Raw genomic sequence first — 25,940 nt, forward strand, 5'->3', positions numbered from 1 at the left:
GTCAGTGTCTTTTTTTGCAATGATATTTTTTCTCTTCACAGTTTGGGCTCTGGTCTCCCTTTTGTTCTCAATTGCCCGGTTCTTTATTTTGGGTACTGTGCATGATTCTTTCTGCAATCTCTCCTTCAATATCACCAGCTCACGTGTGCAAACATCCAGACACTCACATTTCATCAGCTTTGCCTTTGGATCAGTCTCTTGGTTAATTTCAGTTCTCAATTTGCGAACTTGCATTTCCATTTTAAAGATATTTTTCTTTGTAATTTTTGTGCACAATTCACCAACATCATGAGATTCAGTTGACTCACCAGCCACCATTTCCAGATCATCACCTCCACCATCTCCATGCTGCAGGCCAAACTCCAGACTCTGGGCTTTCCCAGGATCATCAGCCCAGGACCCCTCCCCTCCACCTGGGTCAGAAGCCTTGCATAGTCCTAACAGGGAGCTCACAAGCACACGTCTATCCTCTCCTATGGACAAGCATATAACTACAATAATACTGCCCCCTATGTACAAGAATATAACTACTGTAATACTACATCCTATGTACAAGAATATAACTACTATAATACTGCCTCCTATATACAGGAATATATCTACTATAATGCTGCCTCCTATATACAGGAATATAACTACTATAATACTGCCTCCTATATACAAGAATATAACTACTATAATATGGCATTCTATGTACAATAATATAACTACAATAATACTGCCCCTATGTACAAGAATATAACTACTATAATACTGCTCCTATATACAAGAATATAACTACTATAATACTGCCCCTATATACAAGAATATAACTACTATAATACTGCCCCTATAAACAAGAATATAACTACTATAATACTGCCCTCTATATACAAGAATATAACTACTATAATACTGCCCCTATATACAAGAATATAACTACTATAATACTGCCCCTATATACAAGAATATAACTACTATAATACTGCCCTCTATATACAAGAATATAACTACTATAATACTGCCCCTATATACAAGAATATAACTACTATAATACTGCCCCCATATACAAGAATATAACTACTATAATACTGCCCCTATATACAAGAATATAACTACTATAATACTGCCCCCTATATACAAGATTATAACTACTATAATACTGCCTCCTATATACAAGAATATAACTACTATAATACTGCTCCTATATACAAGTATATAACTACTATAATACTGCTCCTATATACAAGAATATAAAAACTATAATACTGCCTCCTATATACAAGAATATAACTACTATAATACTGCCTCCTATGTACAAGAATATAACTACTATATTACTGCCCCTATATACAAGAATATAAAAACTATAATACTGCCTCCTATATACAAGAATATAACTACTATAATACTACCCCTATATACAAGAATATAACTACTATAATACTGCCCCTATATACAAGAATATAACTACTATAATACTGCCTCCTATATACAAGAATATAACTACTATAATGATCTTTTTTATTTGAAAACTTGCAACAAAATATTACAATGTATTTACAAGACAGTCATGACAAATATAGAACAAAACTTGTCTCTTAATAACATCACAAATATTAAACAAAGCATGATATATTAATATTCCTCCAGTATAAATTCAAATTATTTTCCATATCTTTCCTATACACAGTCTTAAGACTTTCCAAGATATTATGCCTGACAGTATTACAGGAGAGTTCTTCTTTATTGATGACCAGGCTGCATCGCGCACACCACAGATGATACAGGGTCACCACATTTATGACATATAATGAACTTCTATCATATACACTAAGTTCAGGCTGGAAGTCTCCATACAGTAGCTGAGAGTATGGCTGTCCCACTAGATGTGGTAACTGCAGGGACAGGGACACAGCTTCCCATAATTGTATACTGAAAGGACACTCTAGCAGTAGATGTTCCATGGTCTCTAGTATCCGGGGACACTCTTCTCTAGGACAGAATCTGTCCAACATGAATCTACACTTAAGGTTGACTCTAACATACATTTTGCCATGGAATCCTAACCATGCCACGTCCCTCATGTGCGGAGGAACTCTAGAGTCATCCAGGATTTTTGCAGCCTGTCTTATATCAAGGCTCGGGGCTTCCCTCAATTGTATATGGACAGTGAACTGACATCTAAGGAGCTTCTTGTACAACTCCTTCCTATGGAGTAACTTGACATCATCATATAAGATCTTCCATTTAATGATCTTCCTGATTATATTGACTCCATACCAAGACACGTTATTCTTAATGCGCCCTGAGATCCTCTTTATGGGGTCACCTATTGACCACACAGACACAAACTGCTGGATCTGACTTTTAAACAAACTGCCCCATGGCTTCACCTCAGCATTCTTACAAAATAAAAAATTCTTCATCAGAAACATAAGACTAAAGAAGAGCTCCGGGCAGGGCATGGAGAGACCACCTTCCTTATGAGGGAGATAGACAATGTTCCTCCTGACTACATTGACCCTGTTACCCCACAAGAAGCGGAAGAAAACGTTTGTCAGTCTGGGAAGTAAAGTATCCGGTACTGGAAACACCACACTGATATATAGGAAGAGCGGGAGGAGGAAGCTCTTCAACAGGCGGACCTTCTCCTGATACGTCAGCCGCCAGTGCTTCCAGCTCAGCACCTTCTGCTCACACAGCGCTAACTTCTCCTCCCAGTTCACCTTCCCTTCATCCACAGCTCCAAACACAACCCCCAAAATCTTTATCTTCTCCTGAACTGTTCTGAAGGGCACCGAGAAGACATCGCTGTCACTTCCCAACCACAAGGCCTCGCTCTTCTCCATATTCACAGCAGAATTAGACACCTGGGAAAACCTGGCTATCTCTTGCTGTAGAGCTGCACAGTCACCAGCAGAAGACAACATGACCGTCACGTCATCCGCATAGGCGCAGAACTTTATCTCCTCTACTTTATTCTGCAAATGACATTTCAACCCCATAAACTTTTTATTGTCCTGCAATTTCCTTAAAAATGGATCCAGACTAAACACATATAATAATGGGCTGAGAGGGCAGCCTTGCCGCACACCCGACTTTATACTGAAGGCGTCTGCCAAGTGACCATTAATCAGAGGCCGGCTAACTGCCTCCTTATACAGAACCTGCAGCCATTGTACAAACTGCGCAGGAAGGCCGTACTCCAACAACACCTGATACAGGTAGTCATGATGGACTCTATCAAAGGCCTTACTCTGGTCTAAGCCTACTATATATGTCCCCACCTCATGATGCTTAATATAAGTCATGGATTCTCTCATCAGCAGCAAGGAGTCCTCTATAGTCCGGCCTTTCACACCACACGTCTGATTAGGGATGATGAGATCATCCGCCACCTCACTCAGCCTGTAATACAAGATCTTGGCCAGGATTTTATAATCCGTGTTCAGCAGGGACAATGGACGCCAATTTTTTAAATCTTTCTGATTTCCCTTCTTTGCTAGGAGAACTAGAACAGATTTATACTGCGATTGTAAAAGTTTCCCAGCAGAGAGGCAATCATTATATACCTGCACCAGGTCAGGGGTCAATAAATCCCTGAACTCCTTATAAAACTCGCTGGTCAGGCCGTCCAGACCAGGACTCTTCTTGGTTTTTAAGGAGTCGATGCTCCTCTTTACCTCCTCCTCAGATATAGGGTCAGCCATGCCATCTGCCTGCGCTGGATCTAATTTTGGCAGGGTCACACTCTTCAGATAGGCCTTTATGTCGCCATCTCTAATCTGACTCCCTTCAAACAGTTTTCCATAATAATTTCCAATGATTTTATGAAGTTTTTTCTGTTCTGATTGCTCCATCCCGTTCTCATCTAATAGACTCACCAGACGTTTCTTACTAACCCGGTTCTTACAGGCAATAAAGGGATCTGGGGTATGAACCCCCCAACTATCAAACTGGCCTTCTGCCTTCAGGGACTTGAGGCGATCATACTGCAGCTGTCTCATCTTCTGCTTTATCTGGCGGACGCTCTCTCCGTCTACCTGCTCTCCACTATTCATCTTACTATATAGACGGCTCAGTAGCAGTCTCAGGGCAGAATACCTCATATACTCCATATTACTCCGTCTCTTTGCAGCTCTTATAATAAACTGCTTGATGTCTCTTTTCATGTCCTCCCACCACTCCGCTGTATCATCGCACATACACTGGGTAGTTCTCCGGTCGTTATAAAATGTGATAAAGGACTCTTTAAACTGTGGATCCTGGAGCGCAGAGCTATTTACCTTCCAGTAGCCCTTACCATAGACCACAGCATCGTCCAGATCCAGCGTTACACTCACCATACAATGGTCGGAGAACTCTATAGGACTTATCCTATACTGAGAACACTTCAATTCTTTCTTAATGTACACACGGTCTATTCTGCTTGCATGACCTCCCTTATGATAAGTGTAGGCTTTACGACTACAATGTAGACCATAGGGGTCCACTAAATGAGCCTGCTGGACTAGACTATTGAGAAAATTTTCATCATATCTCAATCTTTTGTGACTACTGGAACGATCCACATTACTGGAGACACTATTGAAGTCACCACTCAAAATAAAGACCTTAGAAGTAAAACAATAGGGCTTAATATTTTGGAATAATTCCCTCCTCTCTTTCCTGGTTTGCTGGGCATAGATATTAATGACTCTATAATGTACAGTGTCCAGGGTAAAGTCCAGCATCAGGCAGCGGCCGGAGCAGAGCTCCAGGACTTTCTCCACTTGTACATCCATATTATTAAATAGAATTACTACGCCATCATTTCGTTCCAGTCCAAAGGACCAGAATGATGGTCCGTGTCTCCAGTCTCTCTTGGCTGCGTACACCTGAGCATTGCTCTTCAGATAAGTCTCTTGTATAAAGATGATGTCAGATTTGTCGTCAGACAGACGCTGGAATATCGCCTGCCGCCTGCTCCTATTCTTCACACTGTTCACATTGATGGAGGTGATTTTCAGCATCATCCTGGTTACAGATCTTTCCTACTTTTTTTCCTTCTTCCACTGCTATGTCCCGTTACACCCCATCTTTTGGTGGACATTGGGGGGTCAGAGTCTTCATCCTGAGGTTCGTCGTCTGGGTTGCGTGAGGAGACTTGCTCCATCTCTGCTTCTTCTTCCTGGTCATCTTCTCCCAGCGCACAGTAACGTCCCCCCGTTATCGCCAGCACTGGAGACTCCGGTGATTTCTTTGCAGCAGTGATTTTTTTCCTCGAAGAATCATCTGTTTTACTTCTCCTTTTAACCGTCTGAAATCCCTCCTCATCCATACTAGTCGCTGCGGCTGGATCAGCTGGTTCTTTACTGGTCGCTGCGACTAGATCAGCTGGTTTTTTACTGGTCGCTGCGGCTGGATCAGCTGGTTCCTTACTGGTCGCTGCAGCTGGATCAGCTGGTTCCTTAATGGTGTTGGGCAGATTTTTAGATGTTTTGGTGACAGAGTGACTGGATATTTTACTTTTAGCATGACCTCTATTTTCAGTGGCTGGTGACACTTCTGCAGCATCCACAGATGGGACATTCGTCCCTGGAGCAGGGTCTCTGGTACTTCGGCTTACATCATCGCTGGGGCTTCCAGGTTCTGGGGTTGTATCTACACATATGGAGACATCCTCCTGCTCTTCCTCCATGGCTTCTTTAAAGGTCTCCTCTTTATTATGTTCTGCATGTGGACACTCCCGGAATGTATGTCCAGGTCCTAAGCACAGGTTACAGATGACAGGTCCTGTACACTCGTCCTTCACATGCCCAAACTGACCACATAGTGAGCACTTAATACGGGAACAGTTGAACGCCAGGTGTCTGCCCCCACATCTATGGCACCGTCGCGGTTGACCAGGGTAGTAACATATGCCTCTCTCCGAGCCCAGGTAGAAGGAGTGCGGCAGATGTCTGGTCACTCCATTCTCCTGAACCAGCTGGATCTTGACAGAATATCCTCCATTCCAGATCTCCTCCTCATCATAGATCTTTGTTGGCAGTCTCTTCACCTCACAATATCTGCTCAACCAGTGCTGCAAATCTGCCAGAGCCACCACCTCAGACTGGAACAGGACGGTGGCGGTGACTACCTGGGGTTTAGTCAGCTGGATGACATGTAGATGCTCCCACATCGCGTGCTCCTTTGTATCGTTATAAATACTCCAGAACAAGTCTAGACTATATTGCAGCTTGAAACTGATGTCATAATTCCTGCTGGAGGGAACGTGGATCAGAGCGAACACCTCAGAAGCTTTAAACTTCATAAACTCCTTCAACAAAACTTTCCCAATGTAGAGTCTGGAAGGGATGTTTTCCTCTGGTCCTGAGTACCTGATTCTGACCGCGTTCCTCCTCTGAGGTGCGGGGTTAGTCGGTCTTGTGACGCTGGAGAACAGTCTCCTGTACTGAGGTCTGTCAGCAGGTGGGTCAGGACTGGACCTCTCCTCACCTGATTGTACTGCAGATCCTCCTGTGTCTGCTCCTGATCGCTGTGTAACCTGCACTCCATTCACTGACACTGCGGACGGCTGAACCTCCAGCACAGGGTCTGCAATGTCCGCCTCAGCCTGTGCCGCTGGTTCATCAGATATCAGACTGTCAATCACCGCGGTGAGCGAGGTCTCACTTATAATGTCAGGACATGAGGCACTTTCTTGCTCACTCCCAGGAGTGCCACTCGCATTTACTTCATCAGTACTGCACATAGAGTCTACTGCAGTTAACCCCTCGTCAGCTGGCACACATTTCTCTGCAGCTTTAGCAGCATTTTTGTTCACTGATTGCACAGACCCCACACATGATGAGAGATGTGATCCTCCAGCCACTGCACACTCATATCTTCCAGGGTTTCCCTGCTCCACAATATTATACACAGTCTTATAGTCAGTGTCTTTTTTTGCAATGATATTTTTTCTCTTCACAGTTTGGGCTCTAGTCTCCCTTTTATTCTCCATTGCCCGGTTCTTTATTTTGGGCACTGTGCATGAGTCTTTCTGCAATCTCTCCTTCAATATCACCAGCTCACGTGTACAAACATCAAGACACTCACATTTCATCAGCTTTGCCTTTGGATCAGTCTCTTGGTTAATTTCAGTTCTCAATTTGCGAACTTGCATTTCCATTTTAAAGATATTTTTCTTTGTCATTTTTGTGCACAATTCACCAACATCATGAGATTCAGTTGACTCACCAGCCACCATTTCCAGATCTTCACCTCCACCATCTCCATGCTGCAGGTCAAACTCCAGACTCTGGGCTTTCCCAGGATCATCAGCCCAGGACCCCTCCCCTCCACCTGGGTCAGAAGCCTTGCATAGTCCTAACAGGGAGCTCACAAGCACACGTCTATCCTCTCCTATGGACAAGCATATAACTACAATAATACTGCCCCCTATGTACAAGAATATAACTACTGTAATACTACATCCTATGTACAAGAATATAACTACTATAATACTGCCTCCTATATACAGGAATATATCTACTATAATGCTGCCTCCTATATACAGGAATATAACTACTATAATACTGCCTCCTATATACAAGAATATAACTACTATAATATGGCATTCTATGTACAATAATATAACTACAATAATACTGCCCCTATGTACAAGAATATAACTACTATAATACTGCTCCTATATACAAGAATATAACTACTATAATACTGCCCCTATATACAAGAATATAACTACTATAATACTGCCCCTATAAACAAGAATATAACTACTATAATACTGCCCTCTATATACAAGAATATAACTACTATAATACTGCCCCTATATACAAGAATATAACTACTATAATACTGCCCCTATATACAAGAATATAACTACTATAATACTGCCCTCTATATACAAGAATATAACTACTATAATACTGCCCCTATATACAAGAATATAACTACTATAATACTGCCCCCATATACAAGAATATAACTACTATAATACTGCCCCTATATACAAGAATATAACTACTATAATACTGCCCCCTATATACAAGATTATAACTACTATAATACTGCCTCCTATATACAAGAATATAACTACTATAATACTGCTCCTATATACAAGTATATAACTACTATAATACTGCTCCTATATACAAGAATATAAAAACTATAATACTGCCTCCTATATACAAGAATATAACTACTATAATACTGCCTCCTATGTACAAGAATATAACTACTATATTACTGCCCCTATATACAAGAATATAAAAACTATAATACTGCCTCCTATATACAAGAATATAACTACTATAATACTACCCCTATATACAAGAATATAACTACTATAATACTGCCCCTATATACAAGAATATAACTACTATAATACTGCCTCCTATATACAAGAATATAACTACTATAATACTGCCCCCTATGTACAAGAATATAACTACTATAATACTGCCTCCTATATACAAGAATATAACTACTATAATACTGCCCCTATATACAAGAATATAACTACCATAATACTGCTCCTATATACAAGAATATAACTACTATAATACTGCCCACTATATACAAGAATATAACTACTATAATACTGCCCCCTATGTACAGGAATATAACTAATACTGCTCCTATATACAAGAATATAACTACTATAATACTGCCCCTATATACAAGAATATAACTACTATAATACTGCTCCTATATACAAGAATATAACTACTACAATACTGACCCCTATATACAAGAATATAACTACTATAATACTGCTCCTATATACAAGAATATAACTACTATAATACTGCCCACTATATACAAGAATATAACTACTATAATACTGCCCCCTATATACAAGAATAGAACTACTATAATACTGCCCCCTATGTACAGTAATATAACTACTATAATATGGCTTCTTATGGAGAAGCAATTGCCTTTCCCTTAAAACAAGTATAATGTAATTTCTGTGACCCTGAGTTGTATATAGCAGTTTACAGTAAACAAAACGTTTGCTTTACTTTGACACTATAATACATAAGTCCCATTCATTTAGTCTACGATCTCCATTTCTACATCTTCAATAATCACGCAGCAGTTCTCCAGGATGACCCTCTCATCGCTCCACTTCTCCGGCTGAGCGATGAGCTGCTGTAGGGAGTACTCAATCCAAAGCAATCTAACTTTTTCCATAAAGACTTGGAGCTTCCCAGTGTTTATATGGTAATGTTAGATGTTTCCTTACAAAACTTGGGTGTTAGGGATCTGCCAGGTACTTCATCTAGCTATACTCCTGGGATTAATCAATCCACACCTGAGGCCAGACCTGCTCGACTGACACCATCTCCCACCAACCAGGGTGGCAGGCTCAGGAGTGGGAGAGCCTATCGCGGCCTGGTCTCTCGGAGTTAGCTCCGCCCCCTGCCCTTTATTACCTGCCCTGTGCTCTCCCTCAGTGCTTGTAATTCTTTTGGATTCCTGGCCTCTGCTGCTTGCTCCAGCCTGCTTCTGCCGTGCTTCTGCCTTGCTGCAGTTCTGCTTGACCTGCTTGCTTGCCCTGGCTTGCTTCTGTCTCTGTGCCTGCTCGGGTGTACTCACTTCGTCCTGGTCCTGACTGTTCGTTCGCCGCCCCGTTTCCTCGTGGCGTTCCGTGGCTACTGCCCCTTCCCTTGCGTGTTCCCTGTTTGTCTTCCTGTGCACTTAGCCAGCGTAGGGACCGCCGCCCAGTTGTACCTCGTCGCCTAGGGCGGGTCGTTGCAAGTAGGCAGGGACAGGGCGGTGGGTAGATTAGGGCTCACTTTCCCTTCACCTCCTTCCTGCCATTACATTGGGCTTATGAAGAGCACATGAAGGATAAAAGCAGCTCAGAGTGAACTATAAGGGCCATGCGGAGTATCGTTTTGTAATTCAGCTAAACTTCCTTAACCTGAATCAGCTCCTCTTATTCCTGAAAATTTACTTCGAATTTGTAGACTAATGGTCTCCAACCTGTGTCTCTCCCGCTTCTGTTAAACTACAATTCCCAGAATGCCCCACAGGATATGATCTATGGAACATCTTGCTCTGGGTACATGTGAAAAATGAAAACGATCTATTCCAGTGTGAATGCATATTAAATGTCATTGATGTGTTTTAGCAAGATGTAGTGGGTGGTGGCGCTGTTGAATGTGAGTTTATGGAAAAGAAGTGAATGGTATTCATGGTGAAAATTGGTACTGCAACATAGGACTTCATACGGGGGTCCCCTCTATTTGCCAGAACACACTATAAGAGTGGCTCTCACTTTGGCGAACCCGGCGCCTCCAAGCATTACAAGTGTAGAGATGGCTTCTCAGCTGTTCGCCAAAGCGCCTTTTTTTTTCCAAAGGGGTCATCTTCGCGATACTACTACCGCTATAACAATGTGTTTCTTTATTTGGCGCAGAATATTGGTGTATATGTTTGGCAGAGAAATGTGTCTAACATGTCTAGCAAGTTGCGCCAAATTTATCCTGCCATGTATGATATATTTAGCACAATTTGCACTGAACGCTGGAGGAAAGGACACCCCCAATGACAGCTATAACCTATAACCTATTCTCTATTTGAGAACAACCTCTGCTTCTATCCCTTTTTCTCCACACTTGGCATTATATCCAAAATTACAGCAACTCACTAACCCACCCTTTACCAATGATTATGTACCTCAGTAAATGTGCGGCAGTTACTTAATAATTTGTTTCTTAATGGTTATCAATAACCTGTAAATTTTAGTCATTCTGCCATTGCTATATTAGAAACCAACTCCCTGTGCACCGATTTACTGGTGAGCCTGTGATAGACTTGTGTTTACTATACACAGCAGCCAATCAGAAGAGGCAGAGCTGCAGCGGGGAGGGAAAGAGTCGCAGCCTGAACCAATGATGAAGTAGTGGGTGTGTTTCGGACTACCTCAGAATCCCTGTAGACACTGTAGCTAAGCTGTAGTCACAGATCACAACTCGGCTATATTGGAGCGAAAATTAAAAGTAGGCAAGCAGCAAGCACGGAGGAAAATAAACAGCAGAACAGCAATTTTTCGCTTTCATAAAATAAAAAATAAAATAATCGATTAATGACATGCACAAATAAAACTTAAAGACTATGTACACCTTTAAAAACGTGTTTAAAAAAAAATTATATATATATGTCTTTCGTGTAGCTTTGTAACTACTTTGTTAAAAATGATTTTTAATTGTTGAGATACAGCTGCTTTGTATTCTGTATACAGAGCAGCTGTATCTAGCGCTGAAACCTGTATCCGTCAGGTCAGCGGCACAGACGGGTTCAGTGATAGCAGGTCCTGCGTGTCTCTGACAAGATCCACCTGTTATCGGCCACATCCAAGTTATGAACATTTAAGTGATCGGTAAGAGCTCGATCCTGTCCGCTACCCCTGTACCCATCAATTCCGCTGACCTGACGGACGAAGGTTTCAGCACTAGATACACCTGCTCTGTATACAGGATACAGAGCAGCTTTATCTCAAAAAGTTAAAATAATTTTTACTAAAAAGTAATTAGAAAGTTGCACCAATCACACTGATAGACATTTTTATTAAAAAAAACAAAAAAACAAAACACAACGTTTTCAAAAGTATATATAGCTTTTCAAATAAAACTCTACATGAATGAATATGGCTGTAACCAATCTCTTACCTCATTGTCAGTGCCGACATCTAGCAACACAGGCAGACATTGCTGAGGGTGTACTCCCCCACAGGCGGTATAGAGGGCCAGCTTTCCCACAGGAATCCCCATCCCATAACTGCCCAGGTCACCAAGTCCTAGAATACGCTCACCATCTGTCACCACAATTGCCTGCAAAAGACAACGTTTTCCAATAAGATAATAAAAAAACTACAATAGATAACAAAATGTCATTTACTTATATAACATTAAATTAGTAACTTAGGTTTGATTCCAGTATGTAGTAAAATTCCACTAGTTCAGCATTCAATACTCCAGAGCTCCTCCTGACCTAGTTTTTAGCAGGACACTTTAGTTATTGCAGATATGTAGCCAAGATATATATTTTTTATTTCCAGTAGATATTGGTCACTTATAGTAGCATTTTCTTTATAAACTTTACTTTCATAAAATGTGTAGTTTAGGTTAAGTTCTTCTTTATATCTTTTAGAGGTGTACAGTGTGGCGGCATCTTTTTAGGTGTATGGCTTTGAAATATATTCGCTCTTATATATGAGGGCACAGACTGTGTCTATCAAGTGCTTGTGCATCCATGTATATCTGTGTGAGCACCACATATGCACATCCATAGCCGCGAACCCGGTCCTAATAAAATGCAGTGTATACTGGAGTCAATTCGATTTTGTGCCATTATTATAGTGGGCATTGTAGACTAAATATGGTGCCAGTGTACATGGGAGACAATATATGGTGCCATTATTAGAGTGTACATGGTAGACAATATATGGTGCCAATATGAGTGTGTACATGGAATACTATACATGGTGCCATTATGAGAGTGTACATGGAATACTATACAAAGAGCCATTCTGAACATGTATATTTTCGATTATACATGGTGCCATTAGGAGTGTACATAGTAGACTACATATGGTGCCATTTTGAGAGTGTACATGGTAGGACTATACATGGTGCCATTTTGAACATGTACATTTTTGATTATACATGGTGCCATTATAAAAGTGTACATGGTAGATTATACATGGTGAAATTAGGAGAGAGTACATGGTAGCATTTATATGGGGCCAATTTCAAAGTGCACATTGTAGACTATATACTGTATGGTGCAGTTATCGGAATGTGCATGGTAAACTATATATGGTACAATTATGAGAATATATCTGGTAGAATATACATGGTGCTATTATAAGAATGTATATTTTCAACTATATATGGTACCATTATGAGAATGTATAATTTTGACTAAACATGGTCCAATTATAAAAGAGTCTACGTGGTAGACTATACATGGTGCCATTATTAGAGTGTACATTGTAGAAATCAATGTCTATAGAAAAAAGAAGCGGCACTCATAAAAATTTGTATAAAACCCTTTATTGTGATCCTATTCGGTATCACAACGGGGAAAAATGCAGGACTGCACACAAGGCAATGGCCATTTCACGTATATAGCATGCGTCTTCGGGCCTAGCAACGTCATGGCATAAGCACGTTATCTTTATTTCATGCTGAAAACGCTCGCTATGGTAACCAAATGCATCAAATATAACCACTGGGATTCAACTTTGAGGCCACTTTTGAGGACTTCGAACATCAACGTGTGTTAAGTTACTCACAGAACTGTCTTATTTCATGAATGAAAATTTATTTGTTGGGGTTCGTGAAATTACTGGTGGGATCAAATCTGAGTATTCCCCTCCTCTTCATTCAGGAGGTTCCCTTGATCTGTTTTCTGTTCAGGTTCAAACAGGGATGCAAAAAAAAAAATGTAATAAAAAATAAATAAAAAAAAAAGCCATTACTCACCTCACAGATCACAGGCCTCAGCAGTCCTGTGCCGTATATACCCACTGAGACCACTGATTGGCTGCAGCGCTCATGTGGGTATACAAGGACATCATCGCTGCAGCTATGTCAATATACAGTGACGGGGAGGACAGGGAGCGGCGACACTGGAACGATGAGGCTCTGTGAGGTGAACAATGGCCCTTTTTTTTTTTTCCCTCCTACCGTGGGCAATTTTTAAAATAACTCGGAAAACCCCTTTAAGGACGTAAAAGCACTTAAATGCCCAGTATTTGCTCCTAATTAGAGCCCTGGGGAATTTAAAGCAATAGAACTTAAATCTAATGAAAGCTTGGCAATTAAGCAAGCAGACAAGGGGGGACAATGTGCTGTTGATGACAAAAAATCATTCGGTCAAAAAGGCCGAAAGGCAGTTGAATGATTCCTCCATTTTTCAGATTCTTTCGAATGATCCCACCATTAAATTCCAAAGCCAGTTGTAGAGTTTACTTTAAATGCAGAACAGGGTTTGTTGTCCACTAGTATGGCTGAAAAGCTGTTTCCTGAATATCATCAGGAGCCTGTTTGGTATATTTTTAACGAAAGTCCATAAAACATTGGAGTTGCCCTATAGATACAGGCATTGGTTCAGTTATGAAAACTCTTTCTAAATGTATTGATTTGATGTTAGACCCCTTTATTGAAGGATATCCCTTCTTATCGGAAAGATACAAATTATTTTTTTACGGGCCTTAAGGGATATAGTAGGGCATAAGGATTATAAACCCACTTCCATTGACGTTTGTCACGATCCGTGGGTATGTGGACCCACTAGGCTGCTCCGCCATAGTGGAGTAGCAGCTGGCCAAACAACAGATTACCCGATCAATACAGAGTCCACAAGGGTACCTGAATAGTCCAGACATTCGCAGTGGCTAGGCACAGATGGAATTTTGACGGCAGAGGGTGCCATACGTAGTGGAGGATATTAGGCGTGGCAGATGACGCCAGACGTGGTGTATGACAGCAGGCGTGACCGAAGGCAGAACACGACTCCAACACGCGATAGGGCTCAGGAACCAACACAGCACAGGACAGGATACAGGAACAGGTAGTAGGGCACGGGAACACTTAGGAACAGGATAACACTAAAAGACCATTTGCTAAGACTAACATGGGAAAACACAACAACGCTCAGGCAAGGAGTAAAGGAGCAGAGCCCTATTATTAGTCCAGGGTGATCATGGGCTAATTATTGATAACTTACAGGTTTGCGCTGCTCCTTTAAGGCCTGGCACGAGCGTGTGCGCACACCCTACAGGACACAGCCGAGAGGAGCGGAAGAGAGTGCTAGCGTCTCCTAGGAAGGAGATGCCGGCCAGCACTCACAGATCCATGACTGCGGCCGCCGACTGGTGAGTAGGAACGGCCGTGGTCACTACGTTAAAAGCCTGTGTACACGTACCCCGCATGATATGGGTATACAGGTTATCCGTCAAGTGATAGACAACACTGATAAAAGTACTAGTTACACGAAAGGTTCTATTACATGACCCGATATGGGACGTGAAAATGAGCGCCGATCAACGATGCAGCTCGTTGACCGGCGCTTTATTGCTGCTTTACCAAAAAGCTATGTTTGGGGACACGTCGGCCGCACGTGTCCTTGTTTACACAGGGAGATGTGCTGCCAACAACGATAATATTTATTGCTGCATAAACTAGCAATTTAGCCGACAAAAGCGCAAGCGCTCGTTCATCGACTGATCATTGCCCTGTTTATACAGGGCAACGATCGGGAACGAGCGGTCATATGAATGCTCATTTGCCCAATTATTGACCCATGTAAATGGACCTTATCTTTATCTTTGTGTCACTCCATTTTATCTTGTAGCATAACGCATTTAAATTTACGGATAAGTGGTATCACTAAAAGGCTGTCACAGCTATGGGTACGCCCATCGCATGTACTTGGCAGCCTTCGGAAATATTTTTGTATTCACATTTGATATCCCTTAGGTTTCTTGTATTAAGCTATTCAGGAAATACATAGACGATGTGTTTATTATTTGGTTGGCTTCTGAAAGGCAATTCTCTGATTTTGTCTTGTACCTGAATAGTTCGAATACAATGAATATAAAACTCACTTCCAGTTTGGTGGTGATTGTCTAGAATTTCTTGATGTAATGGTTATGGTTGAAAACGGTGGCCTAGTTACCACTGGTTAAGGCAAACCTACCAGCACAAAATCCTTACTAAGTGATCAGAGTTCCCAAACGCAACATGTAAAAAGTGCAATCCCATATAGCCAATCCCTCCATCTGCGGAGAATCAATAGCGATAACAATAATTTCCTCCAACAAGCCACTGACCTTAAAAATTGGTTCTTTCAGGGAGGCTATCCCGCAGAGTTATGCTCTAGGAAAAGCCTGTAAGGCCCGTCGGTCAGAAATACTTGTTAAGCAGAACAAAAAAATTGCATGGAAACCCGGATTTAATGGAAATTGCCCAAAGGAAACCTTTGCCCATGTGGATTGTTTTACATGGGAAAATGATTTGTAGACTCTATAAAAGATTTAGAGAAAACGTCAAATCTATTACTATCAATTACATTAGAGAGGTACGAGATGGTAACCATGAGGTTTTCCGATTTGCAGGGATGGAATTAGTACAAACAACACAGGGAGATAGGAATCACTAAAAGGTCCTATTGCAGTGAGAAACTAGATGGATTTTGCGGACTAACGTCACTGGTGCACTTGGTTTTAATAATAGAAATGACTCTAGTGTCTTTTTGTAACTGGTTGTCCCTATATTATATGTTTATGTTTTTTATATTTGGTTACCATGACGAGAGTTTTTAACGCGCATAAAGATGATGTGCTTACACCATGACGTTACTAGACTCGAAGAGGGGTGCTGTATACTCGAAACGGCCGTTGCCTTGAGTGCAGTCCTGAATTTTTCCCGGCTGCGACACCTACTAGGATTACAAGAAAGGATTTTATATGTCTTTTGGCAAGTGCCGCTAGTTTTTTCTATGGACATTGATTGTATGGCATTGTATGTACCCTGCTGAGCACCACCTTGATTGTCTTTTGTGGTCCCATACCCCATCCCTTGGAATTTGGCAGATAGTGGATTACGGAGTGGTGCCAGCCGCCCATCTACTTTGTTTTACAGTGTACATAGCAGCCTTTATTTGGTTTCAATTTGAAAGTCTACAGGGTACATCTATATTGGCAGTACAATTCTACATGGTGGCCCTATCGGGATAATTGCGGCATGGTTACCTGTAAACTACTATAATACTTCCCCCGATGTACAAGAATATAACTACTATAATACTGCCCCCTATGTACAAGAATATAACTACTATAATACTGCACCTATATACAAGAATATAACTACTATAATACTGCCTCCTATGTACAAGAATATAACTACTATAATACTGCCCCCTATGTACAAAAATATAACTGCTATACAACTGCCTCCTATGTACAAGAATATAACTGCTATAATACTGCCCCTATATACAAGAATATAACTACTATAATACTGCCCCCTATATACAAGAATATAACTACTATAATACTGCTCCCTATATACAAGAATATAACTACTATAATACTGCCCCTATATACAAGAATATAACTACTATAATACTGCCTCCTATATACAAGAATATAACTACTATAATACTGCCCCTATATTCAAGAATATAACTACTATAATACTGCTCCTATATACAAGAATATAACTACTATAATACTGCCCCTATATACAAGAATATAACTACTATAATACTGCCCCTATATACAAGAATATAAATACTATAATACTGCCTCCTATGGACAAAAAATATGTGAAAAATAATCTGACAGGAGTTGCTCTATATAATATGTACTATACCTTTATATCTTCTTCTGGCCAAGAGTTCAGCATGGTTGCAATATGTCCTTTGTCGTGGATGGTTATAAACAGGCCACTGTAACAGAGAAAAACACAACATGGTTTATTGCATTGTATTTATTCATAATGTAGTGGGAATTCTATAAATTTGATGATGAAAAATATTTAAAACAAAAATATATAAAACGTACCAAAAACTTTAAAAAGAACTTGTTCCAGGCAGTATATGGGAGATGTGATCAGACACACTTCACACTGGGCTGATCCAATAACTGATACAAACATTTTGTATTTTCAGCCATGGAAGTGCAGAACTACAATTTGTATCAATACCTAACAATAGTTTCGAGGGATTTTGTTTTTCTAGGAATCTCCACCATATATCTTCATGTCATTTTTAGCTCTATAATTCTGTGCTGATTGATTTCTTCATATCTGTATGTAAGTCAGAACATTATTTTTCTGACAGAGCTCCAAATTCCCTTTAAATGGTAATATTCTACAACCACCTTTAGGATAAGTTCACACGTAGCTTAAATGCTGCAGATTTTCCCTCAATGGATTTAGTTGCGGAAAAATCAGCAGCATAATACAGGAGCAGCAGAGTGGATGAGATTTGTACAAAAATAGTAAGTAAATAATGAGCAGAAGAAACGCTCAGAAATTTACCCGCGGTAAAGTTATTTAATCCGCAGCATTCAATTGTATTTTCGGAAATCGGCTCTTTTTTTGTTGCAAGTTTTCCCTATTTAATTCGATGCGGAGGTAAAACCCGCAAGAAATCGCAGATGTTGCGATTTTTTTGCGGCGGAAAACCTGAAATTCCGCTGAAGAAACGACAAAATTATCTTATGCTTACCCAGAATTCTGTGCTTCTTGATCAAGGCTGGCCACAGGCTGCAGCGGTCACATGGGATGAAACATCATCCCAGGAGGCCGGCCTGCAGGACGGCAGAGGAACGTTTTGCGATGGCTACGTAAGTGTGAAACGCTTTTTTTCTTCTGCAGCGGACATTACGGACGAAAAACTGCACCACAATTTGGCGCGGTTTTTCGGCCGGAATTCCCTGCTGCCGCCAGGGTGGATACGCTGTGTACTTTGACGCAGCGGATCCACCTGCTATTAAAGCCTTAGAGGGAGCTTTCTGTATGCATTTCTATTATTAAGTTTAATGTATAAAGGGTATGCAGTAAGGTCCCCCAAGTGGTAACTGCAGCCAGACAGAATTTTATCATTGAATTATATGGGGGAGATGTATTGAGACTGCGCCGGTCTTAGTAAAAATCGAGATGGAGTAAGATGCTGCAACTTAGGGCACAGATACAAATGAATACTATGGCAGAACAGGGAGCGGTCAGCACCTTACTCCACCATTCACTAGACCACAGACCATGTTAGGCCTGCAGACTTTGAGATGATCAGGGTCCCTAAGCAGGCCGGAATGATGATGTCACTCCATTGACCGGCCTATGCAAGGGCCCCGTCTCTGAATCTCATAGGCTGCAGACCTAACGTGACTGAGGAGGCCTGCTGTGCAGCTCCTTTCGTCATGAGCACAGGTCTAGGTGAGTATTAGTTTTATTATTTTTGGGGGGGCACCATTACGGAATGGGGCATTATCTACTGGGGCACTATGTGTGGCACTCTCTACAGAGGGCACCATGAGTGGCACTCTCTACAGTCATCACTCTCTCCAGGGGGCACTGTGTGGCACTCTACAGGGGACACTGCGTGTGCAACTCTCTACAGGTGTTTGATTAGGGCCCCCAGACATAACTTTGCTTGGGGCTCCAGAAATACCAAATCTGCTCCTGTGTGTATGTAGGTGATTTTGAGATCTGTATCAGAAAAATCAAGCTTCAACTGCTACAAAGATATTTTAAGATATCAGCACAGCATTTTGATATTTTACTTGGATTAACCCCGTCCGATACTGCAGCATACATATATAACACTGGTGGGTAGTAGTTCCCAGACCTGAACTATTTAGGAGCTGTGTCCACACACGGCATATAATCTGGAGTGCCGTTTTGATGCAGTTGTGAAGCCACAACTAGGAGTAGATTACAAAATAGAGAAGTAAAATATTTTCTATATATTTCCCCTTTCTTTACGATCCACAACTGGCATAAAAAAACGGCATCAAAATGGCACATAAAAAAACGCATGTAGGGTCGATTCATGCGTTGCGGTCATATAGCGTTTTTTGTGATTTGACCGCTCCATGTGAATGGACTACTATTTTACGAGTTGCAAATATTTTGGAAAATATGCGGAGCAAAACGCTTTCCCGCTGCAGACAAACTCAGAGCAGAACATCAAAGAGATACAGGCTGGAATGCCGATTTTCTAGTTGATACACGTAACAATTTGCTTGTTTTGTACATGACAATAGAAGTCCCAGCGAGGACACATCACACACCGTCCCATTAAAGACTTTGAGTACTTTTTTGGCATCAACGAAGACATTTTATAGGCTCTGCATGAAAAAAAGGACACGATTTATACAAAGGCGTCCAGAGATAGAGCTAGACTGGAGATCAGGATGATGCTGCCCTCTGAGCAGACACTGCTGATCTGTCCGCGGATGGTGGAGAAGCAGAAGAAAGCGATTGTGTAATGGGAAGAGATCAGTTATTTCATAAAGAATTAAATAGTATTCCAATTCCCACAATTCATATCACAGCGGAGAGAGACGGAGCCAATAATTACTCCGAGCAATTAAAGGAAAACAAGGAGGTCACAAAGTTCTGCCAGTTTTTTTTCTTAGAAGCAGTGAAACTTCTCCCCCAGTAAATATCTCAGGAGATAAAACAGTTTCCAGCTGTGGTATAATAAAGCACTATTTCTTCATACGTACAATATATATATATATATATATATATATATATATATATATATATATATATATATATATATACGTATATAACAGAAGTCTAGCTGTGTAGTTTGGCCAGGGGGAGTAGCTTTAGGGGGTGCAGATGTAGCAGTCCTGGTGTGTGGGGCCTCTCTACCACATGGGAAGACGCAAGTATTATAAATGGTATACGGTAGGTAGAGGGCCCTACTACAAATTTTGCATTGGGGCCCAGAAGCTTCATGTAGTCTGGATGTGCAGTCTGGAGCACCAGCTATAACCACAGTCTGGAGGAGTAGTCTGGAACACCCGATATAACAGCAGTCTGGATGGGTGGTTTGGAGCACCCGCTAAAATAGCCATCTGGATGTGCAGTCTGGAGCACCAACTATAATCGCAGTCTGGAGGAGTAGTCTGGAACACCCGATATAACCACAGTCTGGATGGGTGGTTTGGAGCACCCGCTAAAATAGCCGTCTGAATGTGAAGTCTAGGGCATCTCCTTTAAAATAGGCACTCCAGAGAGTACAGCCTACTTTTAAGAAAGGGCTTTAGGAAGACATTGAAAAAATGTCCCCAATATAATGAATTTGAACCAGTAGTAGTGCACATGATACCAATCTAGCACCCAGACACACTACAGTCCCTATTGTCCAAGCACCGAATATTGCTTAGTCACCAAGCAGCACAGTAGAGGTCCTGATCTAACTCTGCTGTTCCATCGCTCTAACTATTTTGCACGTGCAATTTGTATCATGCAGCAAAGTGTAAACAAGTCCAAGAGAGATTATTTGGTTGTAATATTCTTTGAAGTCCTGTTCTTATGCCCGGGACGATGGGATCTTGGCACTCAGTAATTGGCTAAACCCCCTTCAGATATAGACACACTCTCACTTCAGTAGCCCCATAGGTCAGTATGGCAGAGGTGGGACACCCATTAATTTCAATACAGCAGAGGCCTCACAGACATGCAAGGCACTCTTGATGTATAAATTGTGTAGGTAGACCATAGGGAATGTTGACATGAAATATCCGCATATTTTTTCTAACTTAAAAAGCTTATCCTTCGGTCACGGGGCACAGAAAGTTCTGTAGTTTCTTCCTGTGCTGTGACCTATCGACACAGTGCCACGTGACTGAGGCTGCCTCCCCACCCCATTCGGGTCGGCTCATCATTGATCTAGTGACCACAAGGGGCTTGAATAGACACCTGGTCAGGCCTCGGCATAGTAGGTCTTGGCATTGCAGATTAGCGTATGTACAGTATGATAGGTTGCGTAATAAAAACTTCTACAAGTATTTTATTAGAACGGGGGAAAATGAGGTGCAGAGAAAAAAATGATGGTGCCAGGATTTGTAGTCTTTCAGCCCGAGTCCTGTCTTAAACAAGGAAGTAAATCAGCAGCATGGCCGTCAGAATGGGGATCGGTATGTAATGAAATATTAAATTTTTTCTCTCTGATTACACTATTTTTTTCTTTGGTGACTTGATAATCCCTTTGACGTCAGTAGTGTCTTACTTCTCATCGTTTTGCAAAAAAAAATAATAGGGTACAGTATAGAACAGACTTTCCTTGTGAATAAAACAAGAGGTGTGAGTCTCCTGCGGAGACACAATGGCGCTATACAAAGATATAAAATCAATGTAGCAGAAAAGTAATTACCGTCAAATTTTATTTTGGGAAAAAAAACAAAGTGACGTTTTTAGAAAAGCAAAAGGAAAACCAATTTTCGGAGTGTTTTCATACGTTTCCTGCACGAATGTGAAAATATAGCAGCGGCCAGGCAGTCAATGCCCATAAATTACTGCTTCAATAGTCATTTCTATTCACATCAAGGGACATCCATCATCTAAAGCCTCTATTACTGCAGCCGTAGGGAGCTGCTAGAATCTCATGTCTGGTTTTGGCAGCTATATTCCAGATTGTATTCCTTATTTGAATAAATTGTCATTAGCATCGTTAGAATTGTTTTTGCATTAATCAGTAGTATATGTGAATGCATACAACTTTGTATTATGTGTTACTAGGGAAAAGTGGCATCTTCCAGCATCCTGTAGTCCCTGCTTGAAACCTCCTTATTCACCAAAAAGTCCATTTGCAATGGTACAGTAAATAGAAGACAGGGAGGATGGGGATGCAGCTGCAGTTTCTGTGTCTGAGACTGCATGCTGTGAGAGGGGAATGAGGAGCAGGAGTGGACATCTAATTAGCTCAGAGCACACCTCTTACATTACACAAGGAAGAGCCTGCCTACTCAACAAGCATGGAGAGGGATAAATGTGCATCTAGAGAAACCAGTTTAGGATAAAGACCCAAAATAAGCACGTTACACACTTTTCTTTCTGAGCTAAATCTAAGAGAAAAGTACTGCTGCCTGTGAGTTCATTCACACTTAATAAGATTTCTGCATTCTAGCACAGGCCGGACTGACCCTGGCACAGTGGAGGGTAGGAGGGAGGGAGGATTATAGGCCCAGCATGAGGGGCAGGGTTAGTAAAGGGGTGGCTTCATGAGAAGGGAGGGATCTGGGGGTATTTGAGGCCGTGCTGCTGGTTTCCAAGTCTTTTGGATGGGATCAGCACACAATAGAGACATCCCCGCCCGCCCTATATAATGGAGCATTTGGACATGGGATTAGAAGGACAAGTGTGGATGCCAATTTTTGGCGTTTTGTCATGGCATCTTGCTGGGGAGTCCTTGGAGTTAGAGAAATAATTATGGGGGGACGACGACGCATCGTGGGTATGTATCCCCCCCCCGAGTTATAAAGATGAAAGGACACTGTCTGGCGGATGGATAGTGTGGATTCCTTAGGGTGTTATCCCTTAGGAGAGGTGGCAGTTACCTTACGGCATCAGCCAGGAATGTTGGTGCCTCTGAGCTGGGTTTTTTATGACTGGTGGTAAAATGGTGGGGCAGATAGCCTGTAACATCAACAAAGTATATATATATATATATATATATATAACTCCAAGGACTTCTCCTAGTCTATGTGTCAATGTTCGTCAGTGGTGTCTGACGTGTTGGGTTATAATTTATTATTTGTGTATTATCGGTTTACTATTGTTTAGTTAATAAATAATATGAGTATTATTTATTTATTTATGGTTAACTGAGTTAACAAACTTTTTTCCATTTATTTCTTAGGCCTCATGCACACGACCGTGTTTTTGCGGCCGCAATTCCCCCGAAAATCCACGGGAGAATTGCGGCCCCATTCTTTTCTATGGGGCCGTGCACACGACCGCAGAAAGAACGGGCATGTCTTATTACGGCCCGGTTCTGCGGTCCGGGCTCATTGAAAACAATGGCCGCGGCCATGTGCGTTTGCGGGCGGCCTGCGGCTGACAGTCCGCTGACAGTCCGCAGCCGGTCGACCCGAAAATCACGGCCGTGCACACGGCTACGGTCGTGTGCATGAGGCCTTAATAAAATGGCTGCTGTGGCCAATTTATCCAAAACCCTCGGTGTCGAGTCTTCTTGATAGAGAAGTGTGAATTATGACTGTGTAACAGATAGTAGGTAAGTGTAATTTGCATACACATACATCACTCGACTTAACCCAAGTCATGCTGCTGCAATATTCTACATCAGTGGCCAGATGTCATACATTAGTTAATAGAATTTAAAACAAAAATCCTGCGCACACACTGTGGCACAGAACGGCGCTTTTTCTAAGATATGTCGCGGTTTTAAAAAAAATCTATGCCAATTACTATATGACCAAAATTATTGCGTTCATGTGTTTCAGCCACACCCATTGCAATCAGTTTCATAAAATCAAGCACACAGTCATGCAATCTTCATAGACAAACATTGCTAGTAGTATGGGTCGTACCGAATAGCTCAGTGACTTTACACATGGCACGGTCATAGGATGCCCCATTTACCACAGAAAGTTCATCAAATTTCTGATCAGCTAGATCTGCCCCAGTCACCTGTAAGCGTTTTTAATATCTGCTAGATCTGCCCCGGTCACCTGTAAGTGTTATTATTATCTGCTAGATCTGTCCCAGTCACCTGTAAGTGTTATTATTATCTTTTGGATCGACCCCAGTTACCGGTAAGTGATGTTATAATCTGCTAGATCTGCCCCGGTCATCTGTAATTTTTATTATCTGCTAGATCTTCCTCGGTCACCTGTAAGTGCTATTATTGTAGAGTGAAAGTGTCTAGGTGCAACTACAGCTCAGCCACAAAGCGATAGACCAAGCAATCTCATAGAACAGGGCCACCAAATGATTAAGTGCATGGCACATAAAAATCACCTTTCCTCAGTTGTATCACTCACTACAGAGTTCCACACTGACCTTGGATGTGACATCAGCACCAGAACTGTGCATCCAGAGCTTCATGAAATGGGTTTCCATGGTCGCTGTTCACAAACCTACGATCACCATTCACAACGCCAAGCGTCGGCTGGAGTGGTGTAAAGCACGTCGCCACTGGACTCTGAAGCAGCGTGTTCTCTGGACTGATTAATCACGTCTCACTATCTGGCAGTCTGATGGAGGAATCTGGGTTTGGCAGATGCCAGGAGAACCCTACCTGCCAGAATGCAGAGTGACCTCTATACCATTTGGTGGAAGGGGGGGGGGGGGGGGTAATAGTCTGGGGCTGTTTTTCAAGGTTCAGCTTATTTACAGCGGAGGTTTAATGTTACAGCATACAAAGACATTTTACTCAACTTTTTGGTAACAGTTTGGGGTTTGGCCCTTTCCTGCTTTAGTGTGACCGTGCCCCTGTATGGACACCGAACTCCATAAAGACATGGGGTGAGGAGTCTGGTGTGGAGGAACTTGAATGGCTGCACAGAGCTCTGACCTTCACCCCATCCAACACCTTTGGGATAAATTGGAACTCTGATTGCGAGCCAGGCCTATGATTCCACAAATGCTCTTTTGGCTGATTGGGCACAAATTCCCGCAGACACACTCCATAATCTTGTGATCTTCACAGAAGAGTAGAGGTTGTGATAGCTACCGCAAAAGGGGCCCAACCCCATATTAATGCTTATGGTTTTGGAATAGGATGTCCAACAAACTCATAGGTGTGATGGTCAGGGATACACATACTTTTGACTATACAGGGTGGGCCATTTATATGGATGCCTAAATAAAATGGGAATGGTTGGTGATATTAACTTCCTGTTTGTGGCACATTAGTATATGGGAGGGGGGAAACTTTTCAAGCTGGGTGTTGACCATGGCGGCCATTTTGAAGTCGGCCATTTTGTATCCAACTTTAGTTTTTTCAATGGGAAGAGGGTCATGTGACACATCAAACTTATCGAGAATTTCACAAGAAAAACAATGGTGTGCTTGGTTTTAACGTTACTTTATTCTTTCATGAGTTATTTACAAGTTTCTGACCACTTATAAAATGTGTTCAAAGTGCTGCCCATTGTGTTGGATTGTCAATGCAACCCTCTTCTCCCACTCTTCACACACTGATAGCAACACCGTAGAAGAAATGCCTCCCGATCTGAACCCATTAGACTTTTATCTTTGGGGTCATCTGAAGGCAATTGTCTATGCTGTGAAGATACGAGATGTGCAGCAACTGAAACTCCGGATACTGGAAGCCTGTGCTAGCATTTCTTCTGCGGTGTTGCTATCAGTGTGTGAAGAGTGGGAGAAGAGGGTTGCATTGACAATCCAACACAATGGGCAGCACTTTGAACACATTTTATAAGTGGTCAGAAACTTGTAAATAACTCA

General features: G+C 41.7%; 1 protein-coding gene across 4 annotated transcripts in view; it reads right to left on the reverse strand.

Annotated features, from left to right (window-relative positions):
• The window catches only part of ME3 (malic enzyme 3), a 335,644-nt gene that overhangs the window by 121,793 nt on the left and 187,911 nt on the right, over window positions 1-25,940 (reverse strand). For all 4 annotated transcript variants that reach the window (XM_075851433.1, XM_075851434.1, XM_075851435.1 and 1 more), the window contains exons 5-6: window positions 17,361-17,436; window positions 11,649-11,810 (exon numbers count right to left, since the gene is read on the reverse strand). In XM_075851433.1, coding sequence (XP_075707548.1) covers window positions 11,649-11,810; window positions 17,361-17,436 — 238 coding nt within the window. The remainder of the gene's footprint in view (window positions 1-11,648; window positions 11,811-17,360; window positions 17,437-25,940) is intronic.

Source organism: Rhinoderma darwinii, chromosome 2 (assembly GCF_050947455.1).
Source record: "Rhinoderma darwinii isolate aRhiDar2 chromosome 2, aRhiDar2.hap1, whole genome shotgun sequence".
Lineage (NCBI taxonomy): Eukaryota > Metazoa > Chordata > Amphibia > Anura > Rhinodermatidae > Rhinoderma > Rhinoderma darwinii.